At 39.7% G+C, this 17,930-nt stretch overlaps 1 protein-coding gene across 1 annotated transcript in view; it reads right to left on the reverse strand.

Moving 5' to 3' along the window:
• Window positions 1-6,667, reverse strand: part of LOC131185771 (uncharacterized) — a 42,775-nt gene extending 36,108 nt beyond the window's left edge. Inside the window, exons 1-2 of the mRNA XM_058158659.1 lie at window positions 6,539-6,667; window positions 3,481-3,576 (exon numbers count right to left, since the gene is read on the reverse strand). Coding sequence (XP_058014642.1) covers window positions 3,481-3,576; window positions 6,539-6,592 — 150 coding nt within the window. The 5' untranslated portion in view covers window positions 6,593-6,667. The remainder of the gene's footprint in view (window positions 1-3,480; window positions 3,577-6,538) is intronic.
• Window positions 6,668-17,930: the final 11,263 nt, after the last annotated feature.

The following is a 17,930-nucleotide window of genomic DNA, read 5'->3' on the forward strand; positions in this document are numbered from 1 at the left end:
GATAATTTTTCACCTGTCTGGTTCCCAAACAGTTTTGGGTAGGGAAGAACAAGCTGAGGTCCTTCTGATTATTGCTGAACCACGATCCTTCCTAATGAGTCCCTTTGTATTAGGGTACTAGGAGCTGTAGTTCAGCAATATTGTGGAGATGCTCACAGGTTTTGTACTCTTAATTAAGAATTTTAAAGATATAAGCCAGCATTTGACTTGGACCAGAAATGAATTATAGTTATCAACCATTTGATCTGCTATATAACTAGAAGTAAGATAAGAAAAGCCCAAGCTCTAGACATCAGTTTCAATGCTGCATTTTGTCTGAAATGCTGTTTCTAGGCATTTTTACAGGATAGATCCCAAAGTCCAGTCTGGAATAGTCACAGTATGTATAACTGGGACAAGATCTGCTTTCGTTCTTTAGAACTAGTCAAAACTCTTGGCAATAGCCATCATTTGGATTAAAACTTGGACCATAATATGCAGGTGGTGCTTAGTGGTGACAAAAACTGTACAAAAGCTGCATTATATACTGTACAACCTTTCCATATAGCTTGTACTTACTGATGTTCAATCTGGAAATTCAAGTGCCCAGTGTATCAGTCATTAAATAGAGATTCATCAACGTTACATGTTGCTGAGAGCTAAGAGGGAAATAAAAACATTTAGAGTTCCAATGACTTCCTTCATGTTTCTTCCTAGTTTCTATCAACAGTACAAATAATTCTATCGATTTACAGTATTGTAGACCATCATTCATTTTATATTTATAATATGTTCACTGCCCAGAAGGACATTAGAAATATTCCTGAATCCAGGCCAGGCAATCCAGGCCAACTACTGAACTGGTGCTATGTGCATGTGATGAAATCCAATGATATATATGTGTGGGGAGAAATTTGCACAGACTAGGACAGTGTTGGCTAACCTTTTCAGCACCAAGTGCCAAAACTGGAGCATGAATGCGTGCCAGAGCACCAGAACCAGGAAGAGAGCAGCTGGCTGGTGCGCATGCGAAGACCAGCTGGCTGGCACGCATATGTGTGCCGGAACCCGGAAGAGAGCAGCTGTCCGGCATGCATGTGTGCGATGGAACCTGGAACAGCAGCTAGTGATGCCACATGTGCCTAGAAGGTGGGCTCTGCGTGCCACCTCTGGCACGCATGCCATAGGTTCGCCATCATGGGACTAGGATATTGGTGACATTTCAGATTCAGTGTCTTATTCTGCTTAACAAGCTAGCTTCTTTTCAGGAGAAATGTAGTTCTCTTTGGAGTGAATCAACCAACCTGTAAATCTAAAGTTGGATTCCCTGAGTCATCCTTATTGAACTATTTCTTTAGAAGTAGACATAGAAATATTATGTAATTACTTCTGTGAAAATTAGAACATTAGTTTAGGATCAAGAAGAGCAGCATCCAAATCTCCATTCAGCCATTAGCAAACAGATTTAGAGCACTTATTTTTCTCCTATTTTCAAAAGAAGGTACCCTATTATTATACTCTATTGTTGTGTTTTAATTAAATAAAATAGAAAACAATTTTAAAAGGTTTAATTGGTTAGAAAAAATAGCTTTTAAAAAATTGTTTTCTTGAATCTAGTCCTTAATATTCAGAGTTTTTCCAGTCTTTCAATACCATTTACTTGGTCCAATATATTTTCTCCTAATAATTCCTCAATCATAGTTTCATAGTTACATTTTATATAATTCATAATTCATGTAATTCCTTAAAAAAAACAGCTTGCCTGATTTTGGAATATGTTTAAGATAACATTTAATATAAAACATTTATTTATAAATCTACTTTTATGGGCTTTAATTTTATTCCAAAAAGAAATCAAAACTGGATATAACCAAATCATATGAATTTATGTATCCCCCCAATTTTAATAAAAATAATAATATAAACATGCATTATCAGTTAACCATCTCTAAGAATTATATTATGCTACTACAAAAATAAAACAAAAGAGAATCTAGAACAGGAAAACTGTCTATGAATAAACCAATATTTAGAGCTACCTTAAAAACTGGCAGTAAGCCCCATAAAGAAAATATATAATATAAGTGAAATATATACTGTAGATGGGTAACATAAGGATGTACCGTAATCATATAATAAAAGATGGCACTAGCTTACATTTGGAGGACATATAAGATGATATACAACTAGCCATAGTATACAACTAGCCATAGTGCATTTGTATTTATGATTTACTGTTTTAAAAAAGAGAGAGAAAAAATTGTCTTGTCTCTCATCATCTTTTATTCTCTGTGTTAGGTCAGGTTATCTATGCAGAAATCATCTGTTATTATTGTCACAACAACTATATGCTGTTTCTCGCTAACTTACATCACTGTGATCAGATTTCAGGTAACACCCTTAAATTGCCTAATTCTTGGCAGAGGCCTGTTCATATAATCATATAATCATATAATCATTTAAACTCTTCCCTTAATTATATTGTCTAAACCACAGCTTGAAATCGTAAAACTACATCCATAGATTGTATCCAACACAATCTCCAGTCCCATAATATCCGGTGCAGAGCCCTAAAGGAAAAGGATATCAAGAAAGCATGAAAAAACATGCTTTAAAAAAAATGGATCGTTGGGTAGTTGGTTTTTTCACATATACACTTTCTGGAGAGATTGCTGTAACTACCACCAGGAAAATTAGGTTTCCTCCAATATGTTCTTCTCTACAATATAGAATAGAATAGAATTTTATTGGCCAAGTGTGATTGGACACACAAGGAATTTGTCTTGGTGCATATGCTCTCAGTGTACATAAAAGAAAAGATACGTTCATCAAGGTACAACATTTACAACACAATTGATGATAATTATATAATATAATATAAAGAGAAAATGACAGTGTTTCCTCCATCACCATCAATGCTTGGCTATTCCTATCTGGAATCAATATGTTAGCCTTATGGATCTATGTTCTCATTCTGTGAATCAATGCATCTTACAAAATTAATTTTTATGCCATTGAAAATCTGGTTCATGACCACAAAAAGAAAAATTATGTGAATTGGAATCTACATGTGGGAACCTGGAATTATATAATGTCCTTTTGGATGGAGGTTGAACAGCATTGGTGCTGTTCCTGCTTCACTGAAGAAGCAAGGGAGATTAACAGGCAATGTATTACGTTGTTTACCATCTCATCATCTACTGTGGACAATGAGTTTATTGTTGGTCCCTGTAACTTTACTCCATGAGTTGAGAAACGGCATCACTGTGCAATTGTGATTTTCCCAGAAACTGCAATATGGGAGTGAGTTCTAGCTGCCAGCATAGACATTCCATTTGCATTACCTGCTCTTTATAAGATCGTGTTTCCGTGTAGATAAATGCATGAAATATTTAAGAAAACAGCAGCATGTGGCCCTGTGTTTCAGAACTAAAGACCCAATAAAATGAATAAGATTATCCAAAGAAAATACATTTCCCCTTTAAATAGAAACTATCTCACCTGGGCAGAGAACCAATCCAAATTCTGATCATAGTCAATATTCATTGGAATGTGGTTCATCTGTGAGACCCAGATAACCATGCAGCTTCTATGCACCTGTGTAGACATACAAACAATAACAATAGTGATTCAAACAAATTCTTTAAATGGTTCACTCACTAGTAAAACTACTTTGCTTTTCTCAGCCCAAAACATAAAATACAATTACTATTGCCCCATCATTGTACTAACAGACTATACAGAAACATAATTTTTATAGGTAAAAGCAGGGAGTTAAAGCTATGGTATTTTGTAACAATCTTGTACAATCTACACTTTAAGCCCTCATATCTAGTTAGAAGTTTCAGGTATTCTAAAACTCACATTCTTCAGAGTTCTCAGTTAAGTAAGTAGTACTTAAGTTACACAAGTTGATGAACTGCCCACATTTGGATTACCTATTGGGTAAGAAAGATGGATAAAAGTGCTTAAATTCAGTTTCATTTCTAAAGAAGGGAGAAAGTGCTTAAGATTTGTCTATATTTGCCTTCACAGCTCCTTTTCCATAATCACTTCTCATTTGCAAACAATTTGCAATATACTTTAAAGCCAGCCTGATTTCTCCACTGTGTTCTCACTATCAATTGATCAAAACACTTTTAGCTCAGTGTTAATTATATATTTGTAAGATTGGGTTTCACACAGATCACCCTGAGCCAATTGTTGCTCAGTTTCAACTGGCCAACAGCTACACCAAGAATCCCAGCCACTGAACAGAATAGAGATATTCTTCTAGCTTGAATATCACTACATGCATTGTCTCCAGAGCTTTTAATGGCGTATGAGTTACAAACAGCTCCTTCCTCTAACTTGACAAAAAATCTCAAAGAGTTTTCTAGTCCCCACCCCCACAACATGCAGCATCTAGGCATTTTGTAGCATGCATTTGTGTGCTTGTCAGTTTGTTTAGGAAATAATCCTTCAGGTAGATTGCTAGCCAGATTGTAACAGAGGACTGATTCGTTAAACATTAAAGAAATCTAAAATTCCTTAATTTCCCCGATCAGCCTTATAGCCAGGGGTGAAATGCTCTGAAGTCTGCTACCGGTTTGCTTTGTGCGCTTCGTTCGCTTTGCTGCATACACTGCAGGCACTAAGAAGCTTTTTCTGGGTCTGCAAAGGTAAGTAAAACAGTGGGGGAGGGGAAACAGCTGTGCTGTGTGGTTTATATTCACTAGAAAGCAAGTATCAGCCTCCGCTTTATTTGAAGTGTATATTTATCTATTGGAATGTTTTACTGTTTTATTACTTTGTTAAAGGTTTTCTTTACTGAATGTCTTACTTGATTTATGGGAAAGGGGGTGAGGTTTGTACTGTTGCCAGCGTTTGGCTGATCATTGCAGGTGAAGAAGGAGATAGTCTTTCAACCAGACGTTTGAACTGATTTGGCGGGTGAATGTGACGGGAGTTGCATGCTTTGCATTCCATCCAGAAGATTGACAGAGGGAGAACATCGGAAGTGAAACAACACATGGCCAAGGAAGAAGAGGACATTGGACTATGACTGTTTGATCCCTGGTGGCAGGAGGGTTCAAGAGAGGAAATACCTTTGTACAGTTGTAATTACTTTCAGTTCTGGCTTAGCTTTCTCTGCAATCTGACATTTTTTAGTAAAAATTACCAATCTCTTCAAACTGATGGAGTTGGGTCTTTATTTTCTTAAACACTGATCAGAGGCAAGCTGACAGCAAGATTCCTGCTTTCTAGTATAAATCGCGCCGCACAGCTGATTGCCGCACAACTGATCGCCGGAATCTTTTTTTGTTCTTTTAGCATTTTCTAACTACCGGTTCTGGCGAAGCATTTTCTCACCATGTAGCCTCAGAGTTTTCAAAACAACTTTGTGGCATTTTATTGACTGCCGGAGGACATGGGGCATTTGGGGTGGGGCTTGAAGGGGAAAGTTAATCTAATGTTTCATGCGCCATTTCAGATTCCGCCTGACTTTTCTGCAATCACTTTCTCTCATTAAAAGTTGCGTTTGAAATGCAAATTCGTTTCATGAATCATGCTTTCCTGAGACGATAGCTGAGGCAGGTCCTTACCTAGCTGCAGTTCTATTAGTTTACACTTCTTTCCATCTAGCAGGAATTGAATTGCGTACAGTGACAGCACACTGACCTCCATCATTTCTGTGTAAACTAGCTTCCTTTCTTCTTCTTATTAACCATTAGAAAAGGGTTCATTCCAAGACTGATTATTGAAAATTTCAGCTTTCATACTAAATGCATTTGTGTGAAACAAAAATAGACCGGAAAACACTCCACTACTTTGAAAAAGCAAAGTAAGTATAGTGCAGTATTTTTAAAAATGCTTCATAGCTATAAAATGAAGACTGGCTATATTTCTCTTAATGCCATCTCCCTTTTCTGTAAGGAAGCACTATTAATACTATGATTCTTTACAGCAGGGATTCCCAATCTGTGGACTGTGTCCCACTAGTGGGCTGTGAGGGGTCTGCAACTGGACTGTGGAAATGGCTGGAAAGCACATGTGCACGCACATGTATCCTCACTTGCACGAGCAGTATGCGCACATGTGCGCACATGCTCCATTTGTGAGACTGGAAGGCGCATGTGCATGCTGCTTGCTCAACTGGAGCTGCATATGTGCACTTGCCAGCTGCTTGCACAAACCATCTCCTCGCCCCTGTCAGTTTACAAAGCCGGAAAAGTTGGGAAACTCTGCTTTACAGAGATGTTGCAAAAATATGGTCTTATTTTTTCAGCACTTCAGTGCATAACGTGTGCTAAATAAATGCATTATCCTTATCCTATTTTTCAAAACCCAGGAGACAGAAAATAACAATGGATTGGCAGAATCCAAATCATCACTTAAATTTTCCCTTCTCTTGGATGGATTCAGACCTTAAGAATGCCAAGCACCACGAAGTGAGCTACTCTATTCCACTTGAGCTTTTCAAAGACTGACAAATGTGACACACATATATGTAATTTCTCCATGTTTTTTTCTGTACATACAAACATAATACTGTATATCAGGGGTAAAATCTACTTACCTTCCTTACCAGTTCAGAAATGCACACGCTGACCTTGCACAAAACCTTTTGCATGTTAAAACCAGGAAGTAACGACACCCGGGTGGGCAGGCAGAGCTTTGCTCCGCCATCGCTACCGGATCACTGAATCACTGGCCGCGATCGCTACCGGATCACGCCATCTGGTCTGAATCAGGAGCACTTCACCCCTGCTGTATATGCTGTATGCAGTTAGCAAATACAATTTTCTTGGAAAACGTGCCTTCATTCCAAACATTTTAATTTCACCAGACAAAAAAGATGAAGCAATATCATGCATATTCTGCAGTATAATTTGCTCAGGTCCTGAAGCAATAGGAATAGCACTGTTCTTAATGTGCGTGTAGTTGAATTATTATATTCAAATTCAACAGCTCAAAAAATTGGAAACCAAGATAAGCATAAAAGATGTTAAATTACTAATGAAAGCAATTAAATTGTTCTAAATATGTTGAAGACTGTTCCACAACACTGCTAGGCTCTGCAACACAAAGAGGTTACCTGTCCAACAATGTACATTGCTACTCCAAGGAGGAAAGGCATCCAGGATTTTCCAAAATATCAAATAGTAAACCAAGATGCAATGTCTAGTATGAAAGCATGCGGAAACATGAAAGCAAAAAAGCTGAATCTTGACTTCAAGAGCCCCATCTTCTCCACTGTTGCACGCAGTTCATGAAAATCCTTTACCAGCATTTCCTACAAGAAGTAATGAAAGGGTTTTTTAAAACGTGCTTCAGAACATTAGAACTCTTTTGGTAGGCTAGACCGAAAGCCCATCTTGAGTTTTATGTATTAAACCTAAGGTTGGATTTGCCCCAGGATGAACCACTTGACCATTCAACTTATTGGGTGACTTAGGGCCAGTTGCTCTCTCTCAGACCAACCTATAACACAGACTTGCTGAGATAAATTAAGGAGACCCCCATTTATGTCATCTGGAGGTTCAAAGAAAGTGCATGATGTAAATGCAATACATAACTAAATAATGGTCTATCATCTTGATTCCACAGCCCAGAGGTTTTCAGATTCTCACACGTGGGACCTAATATTTTCTCCTCAGAATGGTAACCAGAGAGCTTTCAAAAATTACTAGGAATTCTCTTTTCAACAAAGCAACAAAAGGAATGAAGTCAATACCCAAAGATTTATTTCAATGGTACTACTTGATGACCAGAAAATATTATCTAGATCATTGACTAAGTCAATGTCTCATCTAGAAAATGCTTCCCACCGCCCTTCTCTCTTTACACTGAACAGGACTTCCAGATTTTAAAACAAAGAACCAAGCCAGACATACATATGTTAATAATATAGCAGTAATAGTAAAAAATCTGTAATAGGAATGAGGTATTGAAAAGTAGTAAAAGAAAGAGATAGGGTTAAAAGATCCTAAGTGAAGGTTATTAAATACAAAAGTGAGTGACTGTATGAAATAAATATATTGAGGAAATTTGATCATTGAAAAAGAATGAATGAGGATCATTCTTACTAAAACAAATTAGTAAGAGGTGAATGGATCAAGGGGAAGACTGAGAAAGTTGTGACTGGATACCCTTAAAATGAGAGAGAGAAAAAGTTTAAAAGTGCAATAGACAATGAATGAAATGATAAATAGACATAGATGAAGCAATTATAGTTTGTAAGAGTATCTCTTGTCTGTTTGTCTGTCTATCACATTTGCGGTAGCCACTCATCTTCAATTTCTATAGAAAATATGAAGAGATAAAATAAATAGTATAGATCAGGGGTGTCAAACTCAAGGCCCATGGGCCAGATCCAGCTTATGAGGTGGTTAGATCTGGTGCGTGGGGCTGTCCTGGAAACCGTGAAGGACCGGCCCATGGCACCTGAGCCTGGCCCAGGCCGACTGGGTGTTGATCTGCAACCTGATGGCAGCCATCCAGGGCAGACTACACCAGTCTTAGATCCACAGCACTGCCTTGCTCCCCCTCCCCCAGGGACTGCATGCTGAGCACTTCCCTTTCACCCAGGATGCCAACCCTCATGCATTCACCACCTTCTATGCACACACCCAGGGAGTGGGACAGAGGTGGCACTGCAGATCTAAGGCTGGCCATGGTCTGGCCCAGATGTCCACCATCAGGTTGAAGATCAGTGCTCTGCTCGCCGGTCTTTCACTGGGACCATCCTGCCCCAGCATGGGAAAGCCCTGCTGCCAATCTCTCCCCCTGTTCTCACCCCTTCCTGAGCACAGAGGAAGGAAGAAGATGCCAAGGAGATGGGATGGGACCTTTAGTCCATGGGGCTTCTGCCAGCCAGGTATGATGGCCAATCGCTGAGGCTGTTGTGGGGACATGGTAGGTGAGTGGTGGTGACATGCAGCTTCTGGCTTTGGGGGTGGGTGGAGAGAAGCAGAACTGCACTCTCCGCATCAGGCGTGGAGGCAATGCAGGGGAGGGTGGACAAAAATGGAAGCCGCTGCTTCACAGGTTTTTTTTTTTAACTTGCCAGAGGCTCCAGACAGAGGTTTCCCATTTTGATCCCTCCCCCATTGTTGCCTCTGGGGCTCTCCACTTATTTCTCCCAGACTCACGCATGTGTGTGTGTGTGTGTGTGTGTGCATGTGCACACACACACACAAAGGGAGGTGTCCGGCAGCCAGGATCGCATGTCTCCCCACAACTCTTCTGGGCCTGGGCAGCCATGGCACCAATAGGGATCAGCTTTCCCCACTTGTGGTGGCCGTCTTTTGTCTGCTGGGCCTGGGTGTATTATACCACCTCCACTTGGCCTTTCTAGCTGGCTGCTTTGCCTCTTTGGGCTGGGTGGGTCTGCCAAGCAGTGGTAGCCGCAGCCTGTGTTGGGGCTGAGGTACATCGAGTGTATGAGGGAAACACACTCCATACACAGGCCAAGGGCAAGTCCCATGAGGGGGCCGAGGAGATGATAACCAGCAGCGACCTGCTCTCCAGCTGTGTTCTGTCCTCCCTCGCCTCCGTCCGAGCGATGGCTTAATTAGCCAGCACTATCAGCCCTGGCAGCAAAAGAGCGAACATCTGCCAAATGGCTCTGTTATCTCTGATGAGTCAAACAGTACTTCAGCTCTTAGTTCAGCAGTTAATTTGTCTGCTATAAAGAGACACAGTAGCTCTCGCTGCCTTTATATCCTGTGGGGTATGGCACCATGACTCAGCACTTCCTAGGCCTGCCCCACCCCTACTTCTGTTGTTCCCACCTCTCCTGCCTATGAAATCTAGGGTCCAGCCAGGCCTGATTACCATCAGCTGGGTCTGGAGGTGTGTCCTGTGGGGGGGAAAGAGTCAGGGGACAGAGGCCTCGTTATCTCTTCCACCTGACCTGCCTCTGGCTCTGGAGCTGAGCCAGGCAAGCTGGTGCTCCCGAGGTAAGTCCTGATGGCCCTTCCCCCTCACTTTCCAAGTCACTTTCTGGCAGGAGGGCCGGCTCAGGGGGCGCAGACACAACAAGCTGCAATCAAAAACAGACAGTGGGACAAAGTAAGCATGTCCAGCAGTCCGCATCATATGCCTCCCCCCATGCCTCTGCCTGCTGCTGCACATGCTACCTGGATGGCCAACACAGTAAAGCGGGCTCCAGAATCACAGAGTGTGCCAACTGAGGGGCCTGCAAGCTGCTGGTGCTGCCAGAAAACATTGTGTGCGCCCCCGCACAAAGGGTGGCAAGTGCACGATGGCCGACAGTTTCCTGCACCAGCTGCTCCACCTTGTGTGTTGCCTTACAGTGGCAGCACACCTACCTCATCTCATTCTGTGGAATGAGCATCCTGCCCACCACCCCACCCACCAGAGACCACTGGATTCCCTCCCCAACAACACCCAGCTCACGTGAGCAACGTGACCTGGCCATACCCATAGGCCACGCCCAGTCAGCCGTGACCACCCAGGCCATGCCACCCCCCTCACCCACCCACCCCGAGGACAGCCACAATGTTGATCCGGCCTGCAATGAAATTGAGTTTGGCATCCTTGGTACAGATGTAACCTAGATTCAATTGACTTTTTCCTTTTTTTTTTACCTTATATCTTTAATTCCTTTGGTTTAATATTCTTTATGCCTCTGCATTTTGTATATTTTCCCTGAAAGGGGTTAGTGTGATGGGGATGGCTACAGCTACAGCTACAGCTACAGACACAGACACAGACACAGATACATGTATGCCTAACTATCTAAAATAAAGGTTCTGCAAAAGGAATCCAACAGCTAAGATCATCCAATACTCACATTTTTGTGGGCTCACAGCATGGTTGATCTGGGGCAAGCTCTCCAGTTAGGAGAGAATTCAAACACTCCTTTACCAGATCCTCATCCTTATGGAAAGCTGCAAAGGCATACTAAATATACACACACAAACAAATAAGATGAACATCAAGAAGACAACTGTCTACCATGATGGAAATGCCAGTTAAGTTGTCTAGCTTTTCTTTTTGGAAATAATGAAAAGTGCACTGTAGTTGATGCTTCCCAACTGACTCTCTGGGAGGCCAAGTCTATGACCTTGATTTATTTTGAGGACTGAAGCTGTGTTACTGTAGTTTACCTGAAATGAGAATAAGGCAGAACCATCTTCCCCTGTAATGGTTGGACTTGTGGAGATGTGTTTTTCTACTGGCTTTGTTCCTGATTCACCCTGTCCCTCAGCATGGTGCAATGCAATGTTGTTATATATGAAGCAGCCTGATGAAGAGGCTCCTACATAAATTGCTTTCTAGACCTGCATTTTTTCTATGGGAGCAAACACCAAAGAAACCCTTAATGATTATTTCTTTTCCTTAAACACAAGAACAGAGGAATGTCTAGCATTGTATCAGAAAAAAAAGTTTTTGTTTTTGGTAGTGTGTAGCTTGGTAGTGTGGCTGCCTCCTGAGCTCTCAGGCCCAAAGGCTAGAAAGAAAGGAGAAAGTGGTTCAAGGCTGACTGTGAGAAGAAAAAAGGAGGAGGATTTAAAAAAAAAAAAAAAAAGGAATGGAACTACATGGTTGTCTGTCAGAAGCAACAATGTGGACTTCTGGCTGACATTGCAGTGAGATTAGATGCACGGAGCAGTTCTCTGCGCTCCCGCAGCGAGTTCTCCCTTTTGGAGGGCTCCAAAAGAAGTTAAATCCATCCTGTAGGGGTGGAGAAGAAAAGAGGGGCACCCTGCAGGTTGTGTTGAGTCACAACTGTTCCGCTTGACCCAGGCTTTCTTCCCTCTCATCCACAATGAGGAGAAGAGGCAGCCATTATGGCTGCCAAGAAGCTGGGATAGCCAAGGCAACAAAGAAAGTGCAGGAGCAATGTAGATGAACAGTGATTGGAATTCGGTGTGATGATTCCTTTTTACCTAGAATCTAACCATAAAAGAAAAAAAATCCAGGAAAAGAGACTCTTAGAATGATCTGTTAAAGTGGTGAATAACCACTTAGAGAAAAAAATCCCAGCCCTGAAAGAAAGAAACTAAGGGGAGAAAAGTAAAAAACTTTTAAAACATAGAAAATTGGACTTTGAAATAGGATAGGAGCTGTTTTGGAAAGACATTTTAAAATGCTGGAACTATCTATTTAAATAATTGGCTTTGTTTTTATAAATTGAATTACAATTGGATTTAAAAACTAGCCAGATTTGAGACAATGCTGAAAATTAAACTGAGAGCACCACCTACTGATGAATGGAAAATATACCATACTCTTACAGGTCTGGGGAAATTTATGATAAGAGAAATAAACAACATTTATCTGGAGGACTGTGGTGATACCTACTGTTCTATATTTATCTACTTTATGACTACTGGAGGTTTAACTGTGAGAACAAGGAAGATACTCAAGTAAAGTAACTCTTGAATGTTAAGATATATGATTAAACCTATAGAGTAAATGTAAGGAGATATTTGGAAAGCTTTCTGGACTACCTAAATGAAACTACTCTCTGAGGAGCAATGTTAGGCCTGAATATATGGTTTTTGGACTATGGAGCAAGAGTGGGACTTACTAAAATAAGATGAGATACTCCACCAGGGGGAAATGAGTGGGATTTTAAAAGAAACGGCATTGATGTTCCAAAGCAATAATGACAATGTGACAAAAAACCACAAGGAGATGAAGAACCTAATGCATGACACAGATGGGAAAATAAAAAATATTCTACAAGGGATAATGAATAAAGATCAAAATGTCCAGGAAAGGGAGGACACAACAGAAAAAATGGAGGAAAAGATAGAACAGACAAATCAGCAAATAAAGCAAGAAGACAGTGAACAACTAAATAATGAAGGATTACCATACTTTTCAGAATATAAGGTGCACTTCCCCCCTAAAAGTGGGTGAAAATTGCAGTGCGTCTTACACACCGAATGTTCTCGAAGCCCCGCCTAACCTTTGGCCCCCTACCTTTTGTCTGTTTTTCATAAGGCTGCTTCCAAAACTCTAAATCCTTCTAGGCATGGGAATGCTCCAACTACTCACTTTTTCAAGTACATTATCACCTCTAATTTTATTCCTGATATCAGTGCATTTTCAAAATGGTAGAGACATTTATGTCAATATAGTTGTAAATTAAAGAAAAGAGATACAAATGAGAGAACATACAACCATCTGCCTTCTTGAAGCTTTGTGTTATGAATGTCTATTTCAACCAGCAGAGCTAATTCTTTATGTGGTAATAGCAACCAGCAAAGTAATAATAATAATAATATCAGAGTTGGAAAGGACCTTGGAGGTCTTCTAGTCCAACCCCCTGCCCAGGCAGGAAACCCTACACCATTTCAGACAAATGGCTATCCAACATTTTCTTAAAAATTTCCAGTGTTGGAGCATTTACAACTTCTGCAGGCATTGTTCCACTGATTAATTGTTCTAACTGTCAGGAAATTTCTCCTTAGTTCTAGGTTGCTTCTCTCCTTGATTAATTTCCACCCATTGCTTCTTGTTCTACCCTCAGGTGCTTTGGAGAATAGTTTGACTCCCTCTTCTTTGTGGCAACCCCTGAGATATTGGAACACTGCTATCATGTCTCCCCTAGGCCTTCTTTTCATTAAACTAGACTTACTGAGTTCCTGCAACCGTTCTTCATATGTTTTAGCCTCCAGTCCCCTAATCATCTTTGTTGCTCTTCTCTGCACTTTTTCTAGAGTCTCAACATCCTAGTCACATTTGGTTGTTGAACAGCAAGGCAAGTGAGCATATTGTAAATAACCCAAATCTTTTTTCCAGTCTGGGACCAGCTGATGAGGGATATCTAAGCCTGGCAAATGGTAATCATTATTTTGAAAAGGGACAATATATGCATCACGTATTGGTGAGACATTTGATAAGGTTTTGTGTGTAACAGATTTAGATCACAATTTGCTGAGTGTGTCATGTTTAGACAACGAAGGATATGATGTTATTTTTCAAAAGGGCACAGATAAGTGTATAAAGAATAAAGAGTGTGTGAACAAGGTTTGAAACTGAACAATTTATATATTTTGAACCACAAGAAAACTTGTGACAGTGTGCAAACAATCTTTTCAAATGAACCAACACATAATGGGTATACACATTTATTACACAGAAGGCTGGGTCATGAAAGGTTTAAAGTTTTACAGGAAATGCCTGACCTGGCTGTAGGTTTAAGTGTAAAAAATTGTGACAACTATTTGGATTGTGCTATTTGCAAAGTATTACAAATTATGAAAGATCCATTACTAGCAAATGCAGGAACAAGTAAGCTATATTGGGGTGAGGCAATTTTAACTGCCAATTATTTGATCAATAGACTATAGAGTTCAGCAATTGATAAAACTCCATATTACATATTATATAAAAGTCAACCATCTTTAGAATAGAATAGAATAGAATAGAATAGAATTTTATTGGCCAAGTGTGATTGGACACACAAGGAATTTGTCTTGGTGCACATTTAATGGTGCTCATTTAAGAATCTTTGACAGCAGTGCACAGGTGCACATTCCCAAAACAATTAGGGGGAAAGGGCAGCCAAAGGTAAGGAAATTGAAATTTATAGGTTATCAATCGGGATCAAAGACATATAGATTTACAGATGGTCACAAAAATATAATTTGATGCAAATTTTTCTGAACATGAGAACTGGGAAAAGGTACATGCCAATACTGATTTTTTTATGCCTGTTAATCTTCAATAAATGAACATTCACAGTCACATTCAATAGAAATCCGAGAGTATAGCTCAGAGGAATGTTTGGAGAGTGAGATTCCAGTGAAACAGGAACGTTTTATTCCAAGGAGGTCTGAAAGAGCAAACAAAGGTTTTCCTCCAAAAAAATTCACAGTTGATGCGGTAAAAGTATGTAGCATTTTTATGAGCCCAAAAATTACCAGGAAGTATTAAATTTACCTCTGGCAAAACAAAGCAAAAAAATGGAAAGAGGCTATCAATGAAGAGATACTGTCTATGCATAAGGTTTTCACTGAAATGAAGTTACCAGAGGGATAAAAAGCTGTTGGGTGGACAAAAAGAAAATTTTGATGAATGATGAAGTAAAATATAAACCAAGGTTAATTGCCCAAAACTTACAAAACAACAACACTGGATAAGAATTAAAAGAATACTACATTATTTAAAGAGAAATATAGATTTAGAATTGCATTTGCAATCATCAAATGAATTTGAATTAAAATGTTTTGTAGACAGTGATTGGCCTAATAATGTACAGAATAGAAAATAAATGTCAGGATTTCTTGCAATGTTTGCAAATACACTAGTTGGTTGGAAATCTAGAAACAGACTTCAATTGCCATTTCCAAAGCCGAAGCAGAATTCATAGTGTGGTGAGAGTTGTACTCAGAGATAACATGACATACAATTTTTTAAGGGATTTGGATATAGAAGTGAAGAGAGCTATACCAGTATTTGAAAATAACATAACCTGTATACAAATGGCAACAGGTGAGAGAGTAAAAACCAGAAGCAAACATGTTCACATAAAATATTGTAATTTCAGAGAAGCAGTAAAAAAAAATGTAATAAACCTAATTTATTGTCCACTAGAAAACAATTCACCTGATGCCATGACAAAGGGTGCAAGTGAAGAGAACCGAATGTTATATTATTTGAATCCCACCACTGGATAGGGTTCAGTGTACAAGTCTATCAAGATCCATCTGGATCTTGAGCTTGGGGTGTTGACTATTCCTGCCAGCTTAGTGTTGTGTGCAAATTTGATGAGTTCCCCTTCTAATCCCTCATCTAAATCATTGATGAAGATATTGAAGATCACTGCGCCCAAGATAGAGCCTTGGGGGACCCCACTATATACCTCCCTCCATTTAGATGCAGTTGCATTAAGGACTAAGAGTTCAATGTGATTGGCCAGCCAGTTACAAATACATCTGGTGGTGATGCTGTCTAACCTTATCAAGTAGTAGTTTTTTGTCTACTTTATCAAATGTTTTATTAAACTCCAAGTAAATCATATCCATAGCATTTCTCTGGTACACTAATTTTGTCATAATGTCAAAGAATGTAATAAGACTTGTCTGGCATGATTTGTTTTTGACAAACCCATGTTGGCATCTGACTATGACTTTGTTTGCCTCTAGGTGTTTGCAGATTCATTATATTTTTCCAGAATCTTCCCAGGTGTTGATGTCAGTCTGGGAAGATTCTGGAAAAGATAATCAAGCAACATGCTTTGTGTGCCATACAGACCTCCTTCAGATGGGACTCCAACCTATCCCTTTCTCAGAGAACCACAAACTACAACTTATTTGCAACCTCCAGCACCCATTTTGCTATTCTAAGTAGGGGGAAATGCAGCAATATTTTTTCTTTAATCTACAGGGATCTTATTTTATTTGGAACAATAAGTTGTTCAGAAAAGAAGCAGTTCAAAAATTAATTATTTAGATCAAGTTTATTTGAGAAAATGGGAGATTTATCCTTTTGGCTCTAGGCCATTCACTTCTTCATGGTTTAAGAGGTTAGAAGCACCTCTTAGTGGCAAGTAGAGGGTAAATGTCAAATTGCTGGCCTTGCGAACTGTGGAAGTAGAAAAAAGCAACAAAAGAAACAAATCTGGGAAAAATGATAGACTTTAATTCATTTCCCCATCCTTCCTTGCAAAAGATCTCCTTTGGAAAGATGTTCTATGTTGGGGACTATGAGGAAAAATACTGCTGCAAACTATATGATATTTTATTTCTACTTTTTCTTGGATAAGCACACAACAGGGTAGAGATATAAGAACATTAATAAAAACTGATTTAGTAAGGCTGGTCAGCCAGATGTTACTTGGAATGTATGTTTGTCCCATTAGTTATTCTGCAACACATTTGATATGAAATGGTTTCTTAGGATTTGGGGAATAAAAACAGATCAGTTTTCCCAGGACAGGTTTCAAGGCAATGATCCAGTTTTTAGGAGCATATTCTCACCATCTTATAACAGAATCTTTATGGGCAAAAGGCTCACTTTGTGTTCCCAGCAGAAGGTTTAAGTCACCAGAGCAGCTGCAGATTGATGCAAGTCTTAGTACAAAACCTTTCAGCATTGACCATCCATTGAACCTGCACAAAGGTCTGATACAGAACAGGAAGAATGGGAAATAATAGTCTCGGAAATAATTAAGTTTTCTTAAGAGTGCCTTCGTTTTCTTTCATTCATTAGGTTTAGGTGTGGAGAAATGGACTGTGTTAATACAAGGAGACAATATGGAGAGGGAGGCATTGGGTTTCCATATGTAAAAACTTCTTGGAAAAGGAAAGAATAGTGACTATTCTAGTGAGAAAGGAACAAACCCTGAATAAAACAGGAACTCTGAAAAACCCATCTTCATAGAGGCCAGTCAAAACTGATTTCTTAGCATGTTTCCTCCTCCTCAATTCCAAACCATTTTAAGGAAAATCATTTGTCCGTGTTTGAATAATAGATGGGATATTTTGTACAAGGAACAAAACCAACAAAATCCAACAATTTTATGCAAGTTGTCTGCATTCAACCACTCACAGGCTTTATTTCTCAGCAGAAAAAGCTCATTTGTTGGAACAGCACAAATTATGCTAGAAGAGAAGTAATTTGTGTGGCAGGAGAATAAAGTTGTAGTAATGATGAGAAAAGCTCTGGAAGATCAATGGATGGTCAATAAGAAAGACAATTTGTTATACTTCTTCCCACTGCCTTCCCTCACAACAAAAAGATGAGAAGTTAACTAGTGATAAGACTGAGAAGACCATCTCCCCCCCCCCCATAATGTTGAACTACAATTCTCAACAACCCTTGTCAGCAGGGGTGACCACAAGCGGGGTGGGGGGTGGGATTAAAAAAGGCAAGATGGTAGCAGTTCCTTTGCTGAAGCCTGTGCAATTATCAGAGCATATGATCATAAACATCATCTTTACTGTTTTCACACCAACTCCAGCTGCTGTGGATGCTCCTGCTAG

The sequence above is a fragment of the Ahaetulla prasina genome, chromosome 1 (assembly GCF_028640845.1).
Source record: "Ahaetulla prasina isolate Xishuangbanna chromosome 1, ASM2864084v1, whole genome shotgun sequence".
Lineage (NCBI taxonomy): Eukaryota > Metazoa > Chordata > Lepidosauria > Squamata > Colubridae > Ahaetulla > Ahaetulla prasina.